This window comes from Scleropages formosus, chromosome 11 (assembly GCF_900964775.1).
Source record: "Scleropages formosus chromosome 11, fSclFor1.1, whole genome shotgun sequence".
Classification (NCBI taxonomy): domain Eukaryota; kingdom Metazoa; phylum Chordata; class Actinopteri; order Osteoglossiformes; family Osteoglossidae; genus Scleropages; species Scleropages formosus.
In genome coordinates, this window is record NC_041816.1 from 24,253,339 (window position 1) to 24,276,219 (window position 22,881).

General features: G+C 48.2%; 2 protein-coding genes across 2 annotated transcripts in view; one reads left to right on the forward strand and one right to left on the reverse strand.

Annotated features, from left to right (window-relative positions):
* Positions 1–6,633, reverse strand: part of dagla (diacylglycerol lipase, alpha) — a 34,222-nt gene extending 27,589 nt beyond the window's left edge. Inside the window, exon 1 of the mRNA XM_029256109.1 lies at positions 5,334–6,633. The gene's annotated coding sequence lies outside the window, so the exon portion shown is untranslated. The remainder of the gene's footprint in view (positions 1–5,333) is intronic.
* Positions 6,634–14,683: 8,050 nt separating this feature from the next.
* On the forward strand, positions 14,684–19,764 carry LOC108941146 (transmembrane protein 80-like). Its single transcript, XM_018763740.2, has 6 exons — positions 14,684–14,716; positions 15,224–15,240; positions 16,714–16,807; positions 16,904–16,996; positions 17,161–17,362; positions 18,255–19,764. The coding sequence occupies exons 1-6, from the start codon at positions 14,698–14,700 to the stop codon at positions 18,265–18,267; spliced, it is 438 nt and encodes a 145-aa protein (XP_018619256.1). The 5' UTR covers positions 14,684–14,697; the 3' UTR covers positions 18,268–19,764.
* Positions 19,765–22,881: the final 3,117 nt, after the last annotated feature.

Consider the following 22,881-nt stretch of genomic DNA (forward strand, 5'->3'; position numbering starts at 1 on the left):
CGCCTTCCCAGCAGGCTCTGGGACACCGACAGTCACGGGGAAGGACCTGCGGTGAAGACAGGACGGCGTTACTGCGGACTAACAGCCGCTGCGAGACACACCTCATTGGTACACCGACAAAAAATTAATGGGATTTCTTCCCCGGTCACATGACCTCATAGGGTGTGCGCGCGTGTGTGTGCGCGCACCACGCAGGCCGTGTCTTGCGCGTGGTTCCACGGTCGAACGAGGAGGTGCCGCCCGCACCCGGTCCGCCACCTGCGACACGTTTCCCACCTCGCTGCTCCTAAGGCGTAAGGAAACGATGGACCGTCCATCTCAAATGAGCGTTCTGGTCCAGGAGGTTCAATGAGACGTTTGGGAATTTGTCGCAATTGTCACGCAAATCAAAGGCCACTTTGGGAAAGTAAAACACTTTGCTTATCCACATATTTGGGGGGGGGGGGGATCTAGCGTAGACCACGGCATCGCAAAACACTTCCTTGCCAGGACCGTCATCGTAAATCGGTCTCCACGGGCTTAACAACTGCTTCCAGGTGTGTGTGTGTGTGTGTGTGTGTGTGTGTGTGTCGAATGCGGTATTAAATACACCAAAAGACAAAAGGAGCGCGTGACCACGTTCCACTCATCCTTTCCTTGCCACGAGATCCAAACTCACACGGATGTTTTTACCCCCGAAACAGCAGCAGCAGCAGCAGCTCTCGCCTTCCACTCGATGGACACAGGTTCGAATCCCGCCTCTGTTGCAGCGCTTACCCTAGAAGCGCTCCGGCAAAACTCGCGCTCGCTTCGGAGAAAAGCATCGGCTAAGCGAGTCAATTTCGGCCGAAACAAACTCGACCGCAATCATACTGCCGCTCCGGTGTTTCGCGTGAAACGCGCGCGTGATCAGAGCTTCCAAAACAGGTTCGAAACCTGCACATCGAGTCTGGGAAGATGAGAGGACACAAATTAAGTGGAACGTTATGTTTACTTGACGCTTTTCTCCAAACCGACTTAGTGTTAATCCACCTACGGTAATTCACCGTATTTATACACCTGGGTAATTTTACTGGAGTAATTCAGGGTAAGCACCTCCCTCAGGAGTACTACAGCTGGAGGTGGGATTCGAACCACAACCACATCCTAACCACAACGCTACCAGCTGTGCCTGGGAATTCATCCCAATCCATTTCCACCCGTTCAACCGCAACCCAACCGCCGCTGTCGGCGAAGCTCCGGAACGAAGGCCTATTACGCGCGTTCGGAAATGTGCTTCGGCACCACGGTCCACACCTCAGGTTCCCTCTAAATACGCGTCTGATCAAAGTGGTGACTTTTCTTCTCGAAAAATCAGCTCGTTACAAGCTGGTAGTAAAGCGGTCACAGCTGCTGCCTTCGGACCCAAAGGTTGTAGGTTCAAATCTCATCTCTAGCTGTAGTACCCTTGAGCAAGGTACTTACCCTAAATTGCGCCACTAGAATTACACAGCGGTGTAAATGGGTCAATAACCAAGCAGATTAACACTAAGTTTGTTTGAAGGAAAGTGGCAGATATGAATGATGATGAATAAATAATGTAACATTTCATCTGCATAACAACGTCTTATGGAAATCGCACTCTTCTCGACCTTCTGCCCCGGTTTTACATATCCGGGTGTATTTCCAGTTCCTCCGGGTACTGCTTCGGTCTCCATGTGGCCGTGACCCTCGGAACAGCAGGTGAGCGTCCGGGCGGGTGGGGCTGCGAACGGGAAGCTCGAGTGGCCGGACGCCAAGGCGACGGAGCGCGGCACAAAAGCGAGAGCAAACAAAAGCGAGGAGAGCCGGCTTTCCGGAGGAGCCCAAGGCACCTCTGCTGTCGACGACGGCCTGCGAGGCACCGACTCTTTCGTTTACGTTATTTGTTCAGTCGATGCTTTTCTCCAAAGCGACTTCCAACGAACTCTATGTAGTGTTATCAAACCACACACCTTATTCACCGCGGTGACTTACACTGCTAGATACACCACTTACACTAGGTCACTCATCTATAAATCAGTGGAACACACACACTCTCTCTGTCACTCACACACTATGGGGAACCTGAATAGCAGGTCTTTGGAGTGTGGGAGGAAACCAGAGCACCCGGAGGAAACCCACGCAGACATGGGGAGAACATGCAAACTCCACGCAGACCGAGCTGGGATCGAACCCATGTTTGAGAGGCACCACCCCTCAAACTCCCAAACCCCCCCCGGCGATTCTCCGGAAACCCACGGCAACACAGGCTGCATCAGTCCTGCATGGCGCTGAGGGTTGGACCAGTTATCTGCACCGCAGCTTGTGAAACGTATTGATTGACAAGCGCCTCCCCCCAGCGGCAGGTTGCGATGGGCCCCCCAGGGGCTGCCTCCCTCTCTCTCTCTCTCTCTCACACACACACACACACACACACACACACACACACACACAAAGAAGGCTTGCCTCCCCGAAGACGCTCCACTCCCCAACCATGACTCAGACCTGCCGTCAGCACCGTGTCTGCGCAAGAGCCGCTCCGACTCGGTGCCGGTCCCCCACCCCATCCACACACACAAGGGTGTGTGATCTCTGGCTGCCAGCTCATTTCATTTCTTTCAAACACCTCTATGCTGCGCTTGCATCAGTAACAAAAGCTCTCAATCCCCTTCATAGTGGCGGCGTCACAATGTGAAATAATATTCAATAGACTGGCTGCATGCATGCGCGCGCACGCACACACACACGCACACACGCACACACACACAGTCCGGTGTGTAAAAGCAGCCCCGACTGGTCACCTTGCAGCACATGACATTACAGCAGGGCGCTGCATGCAGGGCTGCTCATTCAGAAGGATCCGAGTTACACTGCAGACACACACACACACACGGTGAACTGTCTTCATCAAGTTAACCCTTCGTTCACCCAATTCAGATGTATTTTAGAGCAAGGCAAACACCGAACAACCACCCTGCTGCAGAGAATCTCACACACCCGCCATCCCAACCGTTTCCGACGGAACAATTTAGTCTCAACACATCGCGGTTAATTATCCGTTACTGCGGAGACACCTAAAGGAGGAGGGAGATTTACGGCGTTACATGATGAACTTTACAGCGGTTTACATCATTTACACTTCTCTCCCAAGTACAGTGATTAAGTTGTATTTAGCTGACACTTTCATCCAAGGTGACAGTTTGCTCACTTCGTGCGGCACAGTGGCGCAGCGGGTAACAAGAGTGCTTCACAGCTGCTGAATGGCGTTTCCAGCCATAGGTTCCAATCCCACTCAGAGCACGGAGAGGTTGTTTGGTCTCCAGGGTTCGCAACTCAAGGAGGGTAAAGGGTCTCTATACCCTGCCTTACCAAGAAAACCACCCGAGCCATCGGGGTGCGTTCAAGTGAACCGTGCAGCACTAACCCAGTTATGAACCAGGGTATTTTTAGTGTACCGTGATCTAGCATCCCGCAGTACGATTTGAACCGGTAACTTTTGCACTGAACTACATTAGTGCACGTATTTCAGGGAGCGCTGGTAGAACAGAAGTTAGAGCTGCTGTCTTATGACCCAAAGGTCATAGGTTCAAATCCCACCTCCAGCTGCAGTACCCCTGAGCAAGGTACTTACTCTGAATTGCTCAAGTAAAGCTGCCCAGCTGTATAAAGGGATAAATAATTTTAGGTAGTTTAATATTGTAAATCGCTTTGGAGAGAGAGAGAGAGCAGATGAATTAATAAATGTTTTCCACACCACAGGCCGCATTATTTCTGCGACATGTCCCACGGGGGAGCAGAGCACACGAGCGGCTCTCGTTCCAGCGCAGTACGTTTTCAGCTCAGACGGGGCACCGGTCCGATGAGCCAGAACCCAGGGACTCGCATCCGGAAGACGCACCAGAGCAGCTCAACGCCAGCAAACTGACACGATTTTTCTATTTTCATTCATTCATCTGGCACTTTTCCCCAAATACACAACGCAAAGTTACGTAGATATTCGCCCATTTATGCAGCCGGGTGATTTTGCTGGAGCGATTCAGGCCAAGTACCTCGATCAAGGGCGTCGGGAGGTAGGATTCAAACCCGCAACCTGCAGATCTAAAGGCAGCCGCTCTAGGAGCAATGCTACAGCTGCGCCCCGAGGCAACCGAGCAGCATCGTAAAGAACGATTTGTGGGAAGACGGCAGCAGCCGCTCGTCCAGCGAGTCGGCCGTCGTTCCGCAGGATCCCCGTGTGCCTCGTCGCTCCAGCGCAGCCCAGCCCTTCGCTCATCGGTCCGAATTATGTTCCGACACGAACCGTACCGAGCCGTGCACGCGGCATGCCCAGCGGCCCTTACAGGACACGGCACGTTCCGGAAAAAAAAGCTCCCTCGTTTCCTCGTTTGATCACTTGACAAATCACCATCAGTCTATTGAACAAGGTAAATTTCACCGTTTTACCTTCAACGGGCCAGCAGCAAGCGTAGTATTTAGGGGCGCTGTAACATGACAGTCACTCTCCCGGTTTGAGTCCCATCCGGGCTGCAGAACCCTTGACCGAGGTTCTTACGCTGAGCCGATAGCGTTCGCATACCCTGCTGTACATATGGGTAAATCCCTGTAAAGTTACACTGATGCGGTAAGTCACTTTGGACAGCAGAGTGACAGCGTCGCATTTCAGGTTACTTGACAATTATTAAAAGAAATACTTCGTATTTCCGTAACCGGCCCCGGCCGACGCGACGATCCCGTCCGGCGGGACGGCGGGTCCGTACCCAAGGGGCCATTCTAGGTCAGCGGCCCAGAAACGGCAGCGCTGGGAGCGGAGCGGCTCCCTGCGGTGACAAAGTGACAGAGGAAGTGGGGTGTCCCCTTCCGGCAACATGTCAGACAGGTGTGTGTCAGCTTGGGTGTGTTATGGGGGGGACAGATGTCGACAGGCAGTGCGCACACATGGGGATCAGAGGTGTGTGTGTGTGTGTGTGTGTGTCCATGGTGGGGACACGGCTGTCCAAAGAAAGCACACCTCACTGGACACGGGCACCATTGGAGGCTCCTCGGTGTGGGAGAAAAGTGTGCGTGCGTGTGTGTGTGTGTGTGTGTGTGTGTGTATATGTATATTATTTATGGAACTCTTATGTAATGGAGGCAGGAAGCACGAGGACAGGCAACACTCAAGAAAGAGGATGAGCTGTGAGAATTCATAAGTGAATAAGACTGCATCATGCGAAGGAACACGTTGACCTAAAACACACACACACACGGCAACATCGCATTTCACACGAGCACGGTTTGCTTGACAGACGGGTTATGTTCATCAGAGTGAGAAACACACACACACACACACACACACACACACACGCGGTGCCCACCTTTATGATGATGTCCCCGTCCTGCCGTGTCCCGCTGTCCGTCCCATCATCCTCCGCCGTCCAGCCCGCTGCGAGACCCCGCGCCGCGCCGCGCCGCTCCGTCCGAACGGGGCCGAATCGAACCCGGCTACTGACTATCGACTACCGACTAGTACTCCCCTCGCTCGCGCGCGATCACGAGCAGCATGTCCCCCAGGGCGGCGGTAAGCGGGCGATCGCGCGCACGAGAAGAAGGGGAGGCGAGACAGACCGAGTGACTGAGTCGAGACGCCGCCGCCGGGCTCTTCGCCAACCAACGCCACGCGTCGCCACGGCTCCGTCGCGGACACCGCCGCTGCCACCACTACCGCCGCCGCCGCCGCCGCCGCAGCGCCGCTCCCGCTCCGCACAGACACAGAGCCGTCAGAAAATGTGCCGCTCCGCTCAGTCTCACGGCGTCTTCATGACGCCGCGCGCGCGCTCGGTCGGTCGGTAACTCGCTCGCATCAGCCCTCGGCGCGCGCGCGCTGCCTCCACTTTGACGCTCCTCTAACCGGGACTGCCGCTCGGGCGCCTCAGCAGCGCTGCTTTTTTTTTTTTTTTTTTTTTTTTTAAAACCTTTTCTTTTTTCCCCGTTTCGGGTGTGACTGTTTAGTCCCCCCTAGCGAGACGGTTTCTGGACCAGTGCGGGTCCCGCGAGGCTGGCAGCTGTTTTTTTTTTTTTTTCTTTTTTCCTTTTCTTTTCAAATTTAAATACCCCCCGTCGCTTTCTGACTCGGGGACGTTGCCGTTATTCCCGCTGCCCCTCTCCGCCGCCGTGCACCTCCTGAGCCTCGGAACGGCCGCTGGACGTGCGCCATTTACGTAGTCAACGTCATCGCCCGCTGCCCTAAATAAAGCAGAGCCGCGCGGCTGCCGCGCTGTTTGCGTAAGCGTGCGCGCGCTCAGCGGCGCTCTTAAACGCGCAGCGACGCGCGTGGCGCGCTTGAGCGAACGCGGGCGAAACGATCGGCAGTCGGAATTAACAGTTACAGCAAAGAGTCAGAAGTCAAGCCTCAAGCCTTAAGGTCTCGGGTTCAAATCCCAGTTGCAGTACCTTGCTACTTACCAGGCTTAGTCTGGTAAAATCACCCAGCTGTATAAATAATAAGGAGAAAAGCATCATAGAAACTAGTATTAAATATAAATGTCTTCTGCATAACATTATTTCTGATATATATTTCACTGGGGAGCAGGAAATAAACTCAACTATCTTAACACTCTAAGTCTCTTTGGGAGAAAAGCATTTGCTAAATGCAGTAAGTCAGTAATCAGCAGGTGCTTAGAAGTTAACAGTCAGTGGACATGCTCAAGGGTACTACACCTGAAGGTGGGGATCAAAGCTGTGACCTTTGACTACAGTTATTTGGATCCAAAGGCAGTAACTTTAACCACTATGATACCAGCTGTCCCATAACAAGGTGCTTACATTTCCATTCATTTAGCTGATGCTTTTCTCCAAAGCTACTTACAATGTTAATGTTACAGTTAGAACCATTACAAGCTTACAATTATTTACCCATTTATACTGCTGGGTAATTTTACTAGAGCAAATTAGAGTAAGTACCTTGCTCAAGTTTGCTGGGATTTGAACCTACAACCTGTAGATCCAATAGCAGTGACTTCCCATCGCTACGCTGCTGGCTGTCCACAACTGTGTATTACTTACCTTAAATTGTTCCAGTAGAATTACCCAGCTGTATAAGTGGGTAAATAATTGTAAGTAGATTAACATTGTAAGTTGCTTTGGAGAAAAGCATCATCTTAATACATTAATGTAAACATAGTCAACAGTCACCCATCAATGGTCAACAATCAGGTCAGCTGTCACTAGCTAACAGTTACCATCAAGAGTCAAGTCAGTAGTTGGCAGTTAATGGTCAACAGCCAGTAGGGACCAGTCTCCTTGAGTCTGTGTGTGGCTGCATAATTCATAATTCCCACACATTCATAAACACTCATTAACAAGGGTGGGTCCATCTAAACACACAGAGGTCCTTTTCCACTAACATCCGTGCTCTTCTGCAAGCCACACGTGTCTTCAGAAGATAGAAATCTGGCGTTCTTACTGGCTTAGTAAACGGTCTTCCGGGGAGGAGGGTGATTGGCTGATATTTTGGGAGCCGTCACACGCAGCAAGGTACCACACCACCCAGCTTTCAGAAACACGACAACCGTGAGAAACCTGAGCAGTCCACCTCTTCGCATATTATCTATCCCGCTGGACGATCCATGCAGGACCCAACCAGAGCCATCGTTGCCGCAAGCAGGCTTTCTCCTCCACACCATAGTTTCCTCAACGTAGAAACTTGGCGGCCGGAGTGTCACATGTTTTTTAATGATGAGCATTTATCTGCGCGTGTTTTGCGGTGCTCGTTTCAAAAGGAGCTGTGAGTTTTTATTGACAAGTCATATGCTTGCAGAGTAAATCAGCAAGGGCTGTAATGCACTTACATTTACTCATTTAGCTGACGCTTTGCTCCAAAGCAACTCACAGTGTTAAGGTTACAATTATCTAGTCCTTTATACTACTGGGTAATTTTACTGGTGCAACTTAGGGTAAGTACCTTGCTCAAGGGTACTACAGCCAGAGGTGGGGATCAAATGTGTGACCTTTGGATCTAAGGTCAGCAACTCTAATCACACCGCTACCAACTGTCCCTTCACTCTTTTTTTGGCGTGGAGTCAAAAGGCCTCGTTCATTACGAAATTACGTTGCGCGACGTTTCCACATTTCCAGTGTATATTTCTCCAGGTCTACACATGCAACTCGTGCATCACTGCCCTCAAAGAAGGTATCGCACTGGGTATTCTCGCCGCTACTACGTGCCCTACCGCGCACCTCGGCCATGCGCCGTTACTCCGGGTGGCGCGTCCGCCTGCGCGAGCAAGGATGCTGAGAACAGCAAACGAATGTTTGCTCGACCTTTCGCAAAGGACTTAACCAAATATGAGCGCTCTGCATATACAAAACAAATAAGGGCTTCAAACAGGGCGATGCCTGCTCAGGCAGAAAGTAACCCGGCAGCGAGCCGTACGATACACACTCCAAGGTGCCGCGCCCCCCGTGCACCGGCACAGTGGTACATCCCAGCTGCTCCCTCTCTCCCTCTCTCCCTCTCCCGGTGTCCTCCATCTCTCTTTTCTCCCTCACTCTCTGACATTTCTCCTTGAGGACGGAACTGAGCCCGGCCCTGCGCCGTACCGCACCGCTCCCCATAGGCCCGATCATTCCACTGCGTGTCCCTCCGTCCGGATCCAGCCCAGGAAGCCCCGCGGCACGGACGGGAACGAGCCGAGCAAACAAGGTAAGCGCGCATCGTTTATTCCCTCCTTCACCGTTTATTATCATTTCCATCATTACCGCTATTACGTGTGCGCGGGGGCTGGGCCGGCGCCCCCACCCCCTGCTCCATCCCCACGCCTCCCATCCGCACTGACGCGGCGCACTGGGAACGGGAAGGGGAAGGGGAAACGGCAGGAGGCCTTCAGAAACACAGCTGCTTTCTCATACAAATCGTATCCGCATCATCATGCTGCTCAGTCTCCGTTTTCCTTCTTTATGTATCTCGCCGTTCTGTGCTTTCCCTCCCATTCCTGGTCACCACCCTCCCCCTTTTTGCCATTACCTCTCCATCACCCCCCTCCCTCCCTCCATTCCTCCCTCCCTCTCCCTCGTCCTCCATTAAGGCGGTGTATGACTCACACGGGGTAAAAGCCGGGGGCCTATGCAGGGCCTGCAGCCGGGCCAGTGTGCCAGGGTGGAAGGGCCCTCTTCTCCGTGAGCGACTTGTAGGTTTCAAGGTCGACGCAGGGAGAACTGCCGATGTGTGTGTCTGGTGCAACGTGTCTGTATTTTTGTCTAATGCGGCGTGACGGTGATGTAACACAGTCACTTGGGTAAGAGCGGCACATTTCCTTGGAAGAGCCCCTTTGCATCGGCTCGGGCCTTCCCACGTGAGGTCCAGAAGCCGGGGGATAAGTCCAGGGGTCAGGAATGAAATCACACAATAAAACATTGTCACTGCTGTATCTCGGTCTCCCTGTGAAGGTCATGCAGCCTTTTGGTGGGGTAGCACGGTGGCACAGCGAGTAGCGCTGCTGTTTCATAGCGCCTTGATGGTGCGAAAGGATGTGGGTTTGATCCCCACTCAGTTTGCGTGGAGTTTCCATGTTCTCTCCTTGTCTGTGTGAGTCCCTGCTGGGTGCTCTGGTTTCCTCCCACACTCCAAAGACATGCTGTTCTGGTTCCCCCATAGTGTGTGAGTGACAGAGAGAGTGTGTGTGTTCCACTGATCTATGGATGAGTGACCCAGTGTAAGTAGTGTATCTAGCAGTGTAAGTCACCACGGTGAATAAGGTGTGTGGGCTGATAACACTACATAGAGTTCATTGTTAAGTTGCTTTGGAGAAAAGTGTCATCTAAACGAATAAATGTAAATATTTCTTCCTCGCTGGCACCAGCTGCACTCATGTTCAGATCAAGGGTGCAGAGCTCCGTTGTGCCAGTTTGCATCCACCATGTGTCATATTTCTTCCCTCTCTGTGTGTCTCTCCCGGAACGTGGCGTCCGGAAGAAGCGTCAACCTGCAAAGCGGCCTTCTCGTGTCATTCGGTGGATCCCATGGAGGGCAAAGCCAAGAGCGGGACGGGGGCAGCGAAGTCGACTGCCGCCTCCAAGGCCGGGGAGAAACCCGGGGAGAAGAAAGAGCCAGCCACCCCCCGCAAAGGAAACCCTGGCCCTGCTGAGCCCACCCCTGCGGCCGCTGCTCCGGAGAAGGCCACGGAGGATGGGGCGGCTGACCAGGGTGGAGCAGCTGAGCAGGAGGGAGCGGCAGAGGGTGCGGAGGCTGGAGAGCACAACACAGACTCTCTGGAGAACCTGAAGCCTTTCCTCATCGGAGGAGCTGTCATCGCTGCCGCAGCCATCCTGATCGGGGCGCTGCTCTTAGCACGGAGGAAGTGAAAGTCGCGAAAAGCTTCCCGCTCGGTCTCTTGGGTCACTAGTAAATGAGTCGCTCGCTGATTGTTTAATTTACTGGCTTGTAATGATTATTTGGAAGTACAAGGTTGGGAACACACTGTGCCCATTTCCTGTGTACAAAATTTGATATGTATCTATAGACACCAACACACCGACCAGTCACATGCACATTCCGATACTCGAGTGTAAAAAAAACAGATTCCAGTGTATAACTCCTTCCGGTCCGGCGTCTCCGCGGCACGAAACGAACGCAGCCAGAGCAAAATTAGAAACTGTAGTAACTTCGAAAGGTATTAAAACTTTTCAGGGTTCCAGTTTGCACATTTTTGTTATCGCAGTACCTGTGCTGCGATTGTCACCCCGCTGTAGTTTTAGTGGAAGTGGAATGAAGAACTTTCTGGGAGGTTTACGCTAGGAGGATGCCGTAAACTGAGACCGTCGGTTCACATGTCTAAATAGGACATTGGTACACAGGATGGGGACAGCTGATAGTGTAGTGGGTAAGGCTGCTTTCTTTGCACCTGAAGGTTGCAGGTTTGATCCCCCTCTGGCTGTAGTACCGTTGAGCAAGGTACTTACCCTGAATTGCTCCAGTAAAAATTACCCAGCTGTACCAAGGGGAAAATAATCCTAGGTAGATAAACACTGTAAATCACATTTGAGAAAACTGTCAGATAAATGTAACATGATCAGAGCTTCGTGAGTTAAGTGGTTCTCAGCACCAATGAACTCTGATCATGTCTCTGGTTTGGTATCATCTTTTTCCTCATTTCCGGCTGTAACGTATTTTTTCCCACTGAACATCCAACTGCAACTGCTTAAAATGAAAGGTTGAAATATGTGCTTGTTTACAAACAAAGGGCGAGAGGTTCTCAGATGAGACAAGCAAGGGAGCCAGTAGAGGAAGCCTTGGTTCACAACTCAAGGAGAGGCTGTGGAGAGTTGAGTTACTCCGATTTGCCAAGGGTTCCGGGTGTCCGGGAAGAACCGCACGGTCGGAGGCACATTCTCTGACGTCCCCCCCATTTGCCACCATGACCTGTGCGTCGCCCCTTTCGTGCTTCTGCACAAGCTCAACTCCAGCAGCGTTAACCCTCAGAGAGCTGTCATTCAACGTTTATTCGGAAGCCCAGGAACCAAATAAAACTGCGTATATCCGAACCTGCCGATTTTACTGCGGACGCCTAGAATCCTTTGCAAATCGGTGTCATTTGAAAGTCATGGGACATCCGAGGTCTCTACAAGAGGACACCTGGGAGAGAGCGTAAAGGTCCATTCACTCAGGTGCTGTGCCCAACCCACAACTCCGTCTACCGAGATTCTTAAGGTACGATAGTTCGGATCAGTTGGTTAGTTTATACCCTTGACTAAAAAAACAGTAGTTTCCAATAGCCTGTAATACGGATATATGATAGTTAAACTATAGTTCAGTTGCCATACAAAGTAAAACTTCTGCTAAGTGGACCTATGAATGTGTCCTTTTGTTGGGCATTAACTGAACACCACACTAGTGTGAATGATGTGAATGTCAGAAAATGACAGCATATGTACTGCAAGGTCTTCATCCTCTGTATAGATCCAATTTGTATATAGGTATGGTAACAGGCTTTATATAACCCTATTTCATGTTTAATATTGCAGACATGGAATGTAAATATTATACACGAATGAAAGCAACAGTTCCGCACATCCAGTAACATCCAAAGTCCTTAGTTAAAAAAAAAAAAAAAAAAAAAAAGACTGGATCAGATTCTGAGCTTTAACCTTTAACCACCGGGAGGAGATTGCCATGCTTTCTTGTTCTACAGCACTTTCACAACTTCAGATTCACTTAGATCTAAATATTTCGTATAGGTGTAATTCACGCTTTTGAGATGTGTTGGAAGATGTAAATTCCATCTTACATTCTGCGGCAACCTCATAAACTACCCGAACTCAGATGCTCTTCTTGCATGGCATGTGCTTCGAGATCTTTTTCCCGGCTCCCAGCTGGCTATTTCGGTCCAGTCTTGCAGTCTCAGAACTACATCATGGGCCAGGGAATAAGCGATGGGTTTCGTAGTTTACTGCAGTGTGTATATACACTATATCTCACATACTCGTAGCTAGAATGTGTACAGTATGAGAATGTGCTGTGTAAGTAAAATGTAGATACCTCTGTACTCCTGGCCCTAGGGTCTGTCAGAATCTCCTCTTGGCGGCACGTGCGACTTAACAGGACATTTACCGCCCCACACTCCGAGCCACATCCATAGTTTGAGTGCAGAGTACTGATTAGCCTGGTAAATAATAGACGACCTGCCTGCACATTGGCATTTAACTGGCAATAACGCAATACCACGGACATCGCTATGAACACACACTCCCTAAGCAGACCACAGGCCACAGTGCAGTGAGCTTACTCTAACACAGATTCTCTTAGTAGAAAAAAAAAAAAGAAGTTTTGATCTTTCACTTCGTTCTTTTTCTTCTTCTCCAGAGCGTATAAAGGCAATAATTCCAGTAGGACTACACGTTTTAGCACACATTTTGTGGTGGCACGATGATCGTGATGCGAACGATGGTGGTTATTACTCCTGAACTAATGGATCTTTCCTCCACACTATGGGTTCTCTTCGACGTAACGCAGACCCCTGCCCATTAATGCACTTGCAAGAACAGAAGACGACACGTCAATCATTTAATGCGCTAAAAAGTACTCGGAAGACTGACTCTCCTAGGAACTACAGTGCTCTCTTGTGCAGATGCTGTGAGCTTGGTGGAAACACGTGTTATTATGATGATGATGGTGATGATGATGATGATGCCAGTACTCGTATTATCCGGCATACTATGGTGCCCGAGCCGGACTTCAGGAGCCCATCCGCATCCATTGAGTTCTCCTGCTGTATTCACTCTGTGGGAATATTGTAGAATATCGATTCCTTACTTTGTAAATGTGGTTTGGTGGTGACTGGGCTAATAAAACAAAGTGCAATGTATCTCTCTGAGAATGTTGGGTTCTTCTTTTTCTAAACACATCCAGACTTGATTCCTTCTGGATGTGTAGCATATTGTAAGCGCGCCGTGCTCGGATGAGATGTAGAAGGATGCACGGACAATGTTCATTACAAGCATTTAGCAAAACACTGGCACACAAGGAAATGGTGCTCTTGGTCCGGGGACCCCTTTTCTTCAAGGACCTTAATTCAACCTTTCTAGCCCGCTTAGCACCTCTCAGGCTTTCCTTCTTCTTTTGCTGGCCAACACACTCATTCCCTGTGAGTCCCCACAGCAGTGGAACACAATTCCATTTTACCCATAATTCAGCTATTTACAATAAACCCATTTTCCCACTCAAACTCCTGGTAACGCGGGTCGTTATTATGATGTCATACATACAGCTCTTTTTGCTGATACAAAGAAAAAAATGGTGATGAAGTGTCCAGGATGTTGAGTTTAGTGTGATAAGTCTTACACATCTTCAGCTTCTTGGTGTAAATCTGTATTTTGCTGCACTGTATTGGCTCAAACCATTGGCCATAGTTTTAGGGAAACATATTTTAAATGAGTCCCTTATTAACCCATAAATATGTACCAGTTTAGTCTCTGGATCTTTTGTTCAGCACTGTGTCTCATTGTGTGAGAAGAGCGTTCTATAAAAATCAAATTTTATCATTTATGACACTTATTCTACTCATATGAATGTGATTTTTACAGAATGCTCATCATTCATTCATGACACTTGCAGCCAAAGCAATTTACCATTATTTACCGATTTAGACAGCTGGACAATTTTAATAGAGCAACTTAGGGTAAGTACCTTACTCTTGACTAAACCCATAACCTTCAAACCCATAACCTTCAGGGACAAAGGTGGTAGCTCCAACCACTGTACTACTAGCTGCTCATCCAAGCAGTCAACTTCAGTTATTCCTGTAATTACAAATTACACAGAGTGTTGTTCCCACAGATTCTAAATAAAATAAAGGATTAATGTCTAAATACTCCAGTACAGTAATTATTCAAATTGTTCATTTATTTTGATGACATATTTATTTAAACAGCATTTCAAGGCAGCAGTGAGTGAAAGCAAAGACTTAAGACTTCTGAACTGAAGGTTATAATGTGGGGTTCGATCAAAATCGAAAAGTAAAAGTAGGCGTTTATGGATGTATGAAGGGCACTTCTGGGAATAAAATTAATTAAAAAAAAAAAAAAAACGCTTGAAACGAAGCCAAAGGTAAACATTTAATAAGACTCTTCCGCATCGCGGCTCGCACCGCAGCACGCGAGCGCCGCGCGGAGTCACGCGACTGTGCCTTTAATAGGGGCGGCCTCGCGCCGCCCGCGCGCGCGCTCTCTGCATTCCTGCTTTTCAAGATGGCGGCTGCGCAGACTGGTAGGCGGACGCGTTGCTATAGATACGGGTTCGCGGAACGTTAAAAATAAAGCCGCCGCACTGTTTGCTGATTCCGCTTGGATCGGAATTATTATATTCCCGTGTAAAGAGTCATCGAACCGACAAGTTCTGCCGATGACAACAGTGCCAACTTTGTTTGGTTTGGCCAGAACGGCCGCGCGGTAGCGCGCTAAGTTGCAGCTGCAGTCAAACAAACGTGACTGATTATATTAGTTTTTAGTGTTTTTGCAAAAATTAGCAGGAAAACTCGCTAACGACGACGTGGTAGGACGGTGACACAGCCATAAAAACGTGGGTCTTCTTTGGCTCAAGGCCAGTTGCGTCATTATTAAACTATCAATCAATGCGACGTCACGAGTGTTTTATTTTCCTCGTCAGTGAGTGAACACGTGGTTAAATAATTAATCGATATGAATTCGTAGCCAATGGTTGTTGGCAGTCCTCATGTGCATGAGGTGCTTATACCTTCATCTGTTTCTCTTTCAGGCAGAACGGCTACTATTGTATCCTTTCCTCCGCGCGACCCCGCGCTTGGTGCTCTTTTTTTTTTCATTTCATATCACGTGTCACGTGCAGTTCATGAAAACTTGCCACCTGCTTATACTCGCCTCTGACTTTTGTTAAAGGTATTTTTTGTGTAAGACACTTTCTAGCGCAGCAGTGGCAATGTCCAATGACCGTTCTGTCATTTTGTCATTTTCTGTGTCTGTGTGTGGCCAAAGTGACATCATGTGATACCAGCGCAGGGGATGGAAGGGTTCGGACAACAATGGTGGAGGTAGTGTGAGGAAAATGCAGTGAGGCCACAGTTTACACAGTCGGTATGAGTTTCCAGTACAGTGCCCGGATTACGAACGAGTTCCGTTCCTCAGTCTGTCTTTAAGTCGGATTTGTACGTAAGTCGGAACAGTTCGGTACGGTCGTGTCTAACGCCAGTTAGTCGCATGTTTGTCTTAGTATATTGTGTGCCTTAATCTGTGCATAAAAAGAAACACTTCTGGATGCACTAAAACATCTTTAATATAACAATACAGTGAAATAATAATAATATGATGTAATGATAAGAATTGCAAATGTAACTGTACAGTCACTGTTTATAATAGAGAGACAGGGAAAGTGATAATAATGTTACCACAGTATTTGTAATGGGGGTGGTGTGTGGATAAAAATCAAAGAAACTTTAATGTTTGCTTTTCCACTGTTCGCTGGCGTTTCGCCTTTTTCTAGTCGCTTTATTATTTCCGCTTTAGTTTCAGCCGTAATTGTTTCCCTTTTCCTTGACGCATCACCATCACTTGCATCACATTTATGTTTTGGTGCCGTGGTTATGAGGGTAAAAACAAAAAAATTAAAGGCAAATACAGTAACACAGGAGACACTGTTAACAGCAATGTGGTCCAACTGAAAAGAAGGAAGTCTTGGTCCTACCTCGGGCCCACACCCCCACGAGCTGACAAACCGCCGTACACACGCAATGTTTTGATGGGCATCGCAAAGTAGCGCCCATTTGTTATTACAAACCATTGTGTGTAACTCACACACACACACACACACACACACACACACACACACACATTTTCAGAACCGCTTGTCCCATACAGGGTCACGGGGAACCGGAGCCTCCCCGGTAACACAGGACGTAAGGCCAGAGGGGGAGGGGACACACCCAGGACGGGACGCCAGTCCGTCGCAAGGCACCCCAAGCGGGACTTGAACCCCAGACCCCCTGGAGAGCAGGACTGTGGTCCAACCCACTGCGCCACCGCACCCCCATCTGTGTAACTCAAATTGTTAATATAATAGGCGCTACAGGGGGTGGTTCGTAACTATGGGTTGTATGTAAGTTGGTCGTTCATAACCCAGGGACTGGCTGTATATGTCCATGTGACACATGGGGAAAATACCATGGGCTGAGACAGGTGACTTACCTGAAGATCATTATCCCTGAGTTCAGGTGCCTTTACCTCCCTTCCCAGCTGTCCTCAGTGTCCCTGCAGGTGCTCCTCTACCTGTCTGCTGTTTACTTCATCTTCTACTTCCTGGCCACACTTGGACTGATCATTTACAAGAGTAGGTACAGCAGGGATTTGGCCATGATGTCACCTGAATGCTCACACACTCATGGGGAGGGTGTGTAGTGTAACGCTGTGGCGCTTGCTTCCGCAGGCCTGGTTCTGAGCTACCCAGGGGAGAACATTGTCCTGGATCTGTGTCTGCTCTTCCTCCTGGCTGGACTGGAGGCTCTCAGGCTATACTGGGGTGAGGCAAAGCCGGGAAATGAAAATATATGTGTGTGTGTGTGTGTGTGTGTGTGTGTATATATATATATATATGAAGTTCACTGATCTGCTATGCATCTTTGTCACCCTTTCTATCTCATGCATTTTTTTTTTATAAAACCCCTCCACCCTCTTGCTTCCCAGGTGTGAGGGGTAACCTGCAGGAGAGCGAGTGGTGTACAGGGGTCAGTTTAGCCTTGACGTTGGCCACCGTTCTTCTTGGAGTCTACTTCTTGCAGTGGCAGGCCTATGTCTTGCGTGCAGATGTCATCCTCGGTGCTTTGCTTCTGAGCCTTTATGGACTTGGGGGCATCCTGGGTCTCGTGGCTTTGGCCCGCTTTGTAAGGTGAGAACACGGCCTCGCGCAACTCGCGGTACCTTTGCTGGATTCCTTAGTAAACACGTGAGGACTTGATTAACAGTCCCATGTGTTTCGCTTGACAGTAGTTAACTACACCTATTAACCAAAATGCTGAACCAAAAATATATTTTTTTTTAATACTGCTACACTGTAATCGGTGCTGGAAAGCTACAGTCACGTGAAAAAGAAAGTACACCCTCTTTGGATCCTATGGTTTTACGTATCAGGACATAATAAAAAAATCATCTGGTCCTTAGCAGGTCTTAAAATGAGGTAAATACAACCTCAGATGAACAACAGCACGTGACATATTACACCGTGTAATGATTTTTTTAACAAAAATAATGCCGAAACCAGAGCGCCCAGAGGAAACCCATACAAACAAGGGGAGAACATGGAAACTCCACATAGCCTGAGCGAGGATTGAACCACGTCCTCTTGCACCACCCAGGTGCTGTAAGCGCTATTTGCTGTGCCACCATGCTTTGTTTTTTTTTTTTTTTGCCACGAGGTTTAGTTGCACTAGTTTTTTTTTTTTTTTTTTTTAAATATCTGTGGCTTCATTCTTGTCTGATTGTGGGTTTCTGTAGCTGTAAGAGCACATGGAACCAATAGGATCTCTGCTCCGTCCCCTTTGTGCCTGTTTGTCGGAAACGCTGATTTCCAATCACTGAAACGGCCAACTTTTCACTCCAGCAGATTCCCGTTTGGCATAAATGTGTTCCGTTAGAAAGCCGAACGCTTCGTGACTGACGATGGAGAAATCGCAATCTGACAACCTGACTTGAGACGTTACCGTGTTGTCGTGTATGACAAAGTGCGGTACCACGTTATTGTGTCTCATAATACCTGTGGCGTGTCCACATCTGTCTTGCAGCGCCTATTCATGACGGAGCCCACTTCCTCCCTTCCTCGGGGACTCAATGACCACATTCTGGTGAATATTCCTCTGTGGAGGCTGCAGGAATCCCCAGAATGTACCAGAAGGTCATTGGTTCATGGACTGGATAGGATTGCGAAAACTGGGCTAAAGCACTTCTGTCTACTTCTGCAGAAGAAATAGGTGTAAAGAGGCCGCATGGAGCTTCTGAATAAGGCAGTGAATAAGAGTATTGCCTTTGAGTTTTCCAGGGTAAATTGTGTTGTTTTTATTTTCTGTATGAGGTTTTGTAACAGTGAAATGTACATTATTACTTTTGTGCCTTAGTTATTTGTTTACACAGTGGTTCAGGTACAGTTTCTGAATATTTTTTTACGTATATAGGAAACTAAATATGAGTAGAGGTGTGGGGTAAAAGAGGTAAAAACATTGTTGCTGGTGAACCTGTTACTGCCAGTGATCTCCACTAGAGGGAAGAGCTACGATACATATTGCTCCCAACACCTTTGTCTGTTTTTTTTTCTCTTTATTTTATTTTAATAGCATTCCAGTAATTATTTTTTTAAACAAATCATAAAACAGCTATTTAAATATTGTAGCACGCTTAGTGGTTATGACAAACAGTTAGTGGAACCCTGGCACACAGTGAGAGATGTAGGCACCCCTACAAAGAAATATTGTTCATGGGCTGAAGACCTCTTTTCTTCAAAGACCTACACCTTAAATCAGCCTTCCCAGCCTGTATTCTTCTCCTCTGGCTAACACACTCTCCCCGTGATTCCCCACAATGGTTGAATGCTTAATTCACATTTTACCCACAATTCAACGATTTGAAATAAACCCATTTTCCTGCTCAATTGTAACACTCCCCAGCGAAGCGGGCCGTTACGGTACTTACCATTAGAGGCAGTGTTCAATTCCTGGAACTCAAAAAAAGGTAATGTAAGTTGGGAAATGATTTTCTGGAACAAGTGGTACACAAAAGGATTTAAAGGTGTTGGTTGTCACTGTTGTATATGAAGAACGTGGGCTAATAACCACACTTGGCTACTGTTTCTGTAAGGGGAAATATGTTTCAGAAGAAGGTAGTAGGTTCAGAATATGACAATGTTTACATTCATCTGGTGCTTTATCTCAAATGGACTCATGTGGTTTGTCTGTTTAGACAAGTGTGTAATTTTTCCTGGAGTGATTTGGGGTAAGTACTTTGGTCAAGGGTACTTTATCAGGAGGTAGGATTTGAACCTGGATCCTTCAGGTCCAAGACTGCAGCAGTAATCAGTATGCTGTCTGCTGCCCCTTATGCAGATAAACATTTCCATATGAAAGGTAAAAGTACGGAAATTAATTAAATAAAATGTAAAAGATGGTATTGGATACAACAAGGAAAGACGCAATACTTTTGATATACTCTGTGTAAAAAAAATTGAGATGTTAGACATGCAGGACACTATGTAGCATCGTGGTTAGATCTGCTGCTTTTGGATCCACAGATCATAGGTTTCAATCCCACCTCCAGCTGTAGTACTCTTATGTTTAGTCATTTAGCAGACGTTTTTCTCCAAAGTGACGTACATCTCATAGAAAATACTATGTGTTAATTATATTAGTGGAAAGAGACACTTAGATGCAGACGTGTGATTCTTAAGTGCAGTTAGTTTGCTTCTTTCCACCATGTGAACTAATGTTCATCACACCAGTAGCTGCATCAAACTCAGAATATCGATGATTCCTGATCACCTTCAGGATTCCTGATCACCAACACTTACATTATAATACAGGAGTAGATGCATAAAGGTTTATCCAGGCATGATCTTAAAGTTATTGTGCATGAGCATTTACACCTTATGTGAACTTTGTAGATCATGGGTGAAGTGAGTCTAGAAGAGGTGAATTTTCAGACCCTTTTTAAATGTGGACAGAGATTCAGCAGTTCTGAGTGAGAGGGGGAGGTCATTCCACCACAACAGAACCAAGAACATCCATGCTGTACCTTTCATACGTGGGACCACCAAGCAGGCAGAAGTAGAGGAGCGTAGTAGACTGGTTGGAGTGTAGCGGTTATCAAGTCCTGTAAATAGCTGGGAGCAGTTCTACTGATGCATTTGTAGGCAGTAACCAGGGTCCTGAATTTGATTCGGGCAGCTGTAGGAAGCCAGTTCAGAGAAGCGAGTAGAGGAGATACATGGGAACGTTTTGGCAAATCAAACACAACTCATGCAGCAGTGTTCTGTATCAGTTGTAGACGTTTGATGGCAGTAGCAGGAAGGCCAGACAGGAGAGGGTTGCAGTAGTCCAGATGGGGTGTCACCATGGCCTGGACAAGTAGTTGGGCAGAGTCAATTGTGAGGAAGGGACGGATCCTGCGAGGATGTATCTGCAGGTCCAGGTTGTGAAATCAACGTGCTGAGAGAAAGATAAACTTGAGTCGATCATCACTCCCAGACTCTTAGCTGAGGAGGTAGGCGAAATGAGTGAGTTGTCCAGTTTGATTGAGAGATCATGACAGGATGACAGGCCAGATGGGAGGAGCAAGGAGAAGGAAACTCTTGAGCAAGGTACTTACTGCAAATTGTTCCAGTAAAATTACACTGCTGTATAACCGGGTAAATAATTGTAAAAATAGCTGAACATTGTAAGTTGCTTTGAAGAAAAGAGTGACCTAAATGAAGGGGGTGCAGTGGGTTGGACCAGGTCCTTCTCTCCGGTGGGTCTAGGGTTCGAGTCCTACTTGGGGTGCCTTGCGACAGACTGGCATCCCATCCTGGGTGTGTCCTCCCTCCCCCCCCAGCCCTTCGCCCTGTGTTGCCGGGTTAGGCTCCGCTTCGCCGCGACCCTGCTTGGGACAAGTGGTTTCAGATGATGTGTGGGTGAGTAAAATGAGTAAAGGTTTTAAAAAAAAAAAAAAAAAACAGATCAGAACCACAAACATCTCAGGCTGAGATCTTCTCAGGCTGCTGTCATATATCTTTGTTTGAATCTGTGCTCCTGCTGCAGGGTTCTTAGCCTGACTTATTCCAGTCAAAATAAGGTATGAGTGTATAAATGTAAGTAGCTCAGTATACAAGCCTAGCATTTTTAAGTTGCCTTGGAGGAAAGTGTCAACAAAAGGTCAATATTTTGCAGTCGCCCCAAAAATCCTATTTTTTGGGGACGAACGCAGGTCACCGCAAGACCACCGCGTTTATCTTCATGTCTATGTAATCAAAAAAATAAAAAAGGAATGTGAACTCTTGAGAAGTTTACATATTAACTGGCTGTAAGTGGTATCACTCAGCGATAATGATGACCGTTCCCTGCGCCGTCCCGTGTAAATCAGCGCCGCGCGTTTCTTGCGCCAACTGCTTCGTGCTGTAGTCTTGTTTACATAGTTAAAGCAAATCCTGCGTTTGCTGATTTCTCGGGCGCTTTTCTCCGAGAGGCTGAGACAACAGTTGAGTAAAGATGCATAGAGACAAATGTATTACTGGCAGGGATATGAGTACAGATAAGAGAAACAGAAACACACACACACACACAGAGTCTGAAACCACTTCTCCCAAGCAGCATCACGGCAAGGCTGAGCCTAACCCAGCAACACAGGGCACAAGGCCGGAGGGGGAGGGGACACACTCAGGATGGGACACCAGGGTGGGACACCAGGCTGCTGCAGGGCACCCCAAGTGGGACTCAAACCTGAGACCCACCAGAGAGCAGGACCCAGTCAAACTCACTGCGCCCACCATAAGAGAAACATCCTTTCTCATATTAATTTTTTTATGCATGGTGTAAATTCCTGAGTGGATCTGTAATAACTTGTGCAATGAATGTTCACGGGCATCCTGAGAGAAAGCTAAGGATAACTAGATGGACAAGGAAAGGATGGACATGTTCTATTATGTAAACTTTTGCTCTAGTAAGTGTGTCGTAATGTGTAAATCCCAAATGCAGCGGCATCTCGGTGATTTTTTTGGGTACACATCTTGTCAAGGAATATCGATTCGGGGTGATGTGGTAAATGTTGCTCAACATACTGTAGTGTGTCACCAGGGTGGCAGAGTGAGTCGTGCTGCTGTTTCACGGCGCCTGGGTGGCGCGAGAGGACGTGGGTTTAATCTCCACTCAGTCTGTGTGGAGTCTGCATGTTCTCACCGTGTCTGTGTGGGTTTCCTCCAGGTGCTCTGGTTTCCTCCCACAGTCCAAAGACATGCTGTTCTAGTTCCTCCATAGTGTGTGAGTGACAGAGAGAGAGAGAGTGTGTGTGTGTGTGTGTGTGTGTGTGTGTGTTCCACTGATGTATGGATGAGTGACCCAGTGTAAGTAGTGTATCTAGCAGTGTAAGTCACCGTGGTGAATAAGGTGTGTGGGCTCATAACACTACATAGAGTTCATTGGAAGTCACTTTGGGAAAAAGCGTCTGCTAAATAAATAAATGTAAATGTAAGCTGACGGTTGCGCTGAAGCTACTCATTTGTGAGCTGTGTACTCCACCACTGGAGAGACCCTAAGGAATGAACGTTGCCATCATATCCGTTTCCCTACTGATTAGCCGTCCATTTTCTCTGCACTAGGGGGTGCGGTGGCGCAGTGGGTTGGACCACAGTCCTGCTCTCCGGTGGGTCTGGGGTTTGAGTCCCGCTTGGGG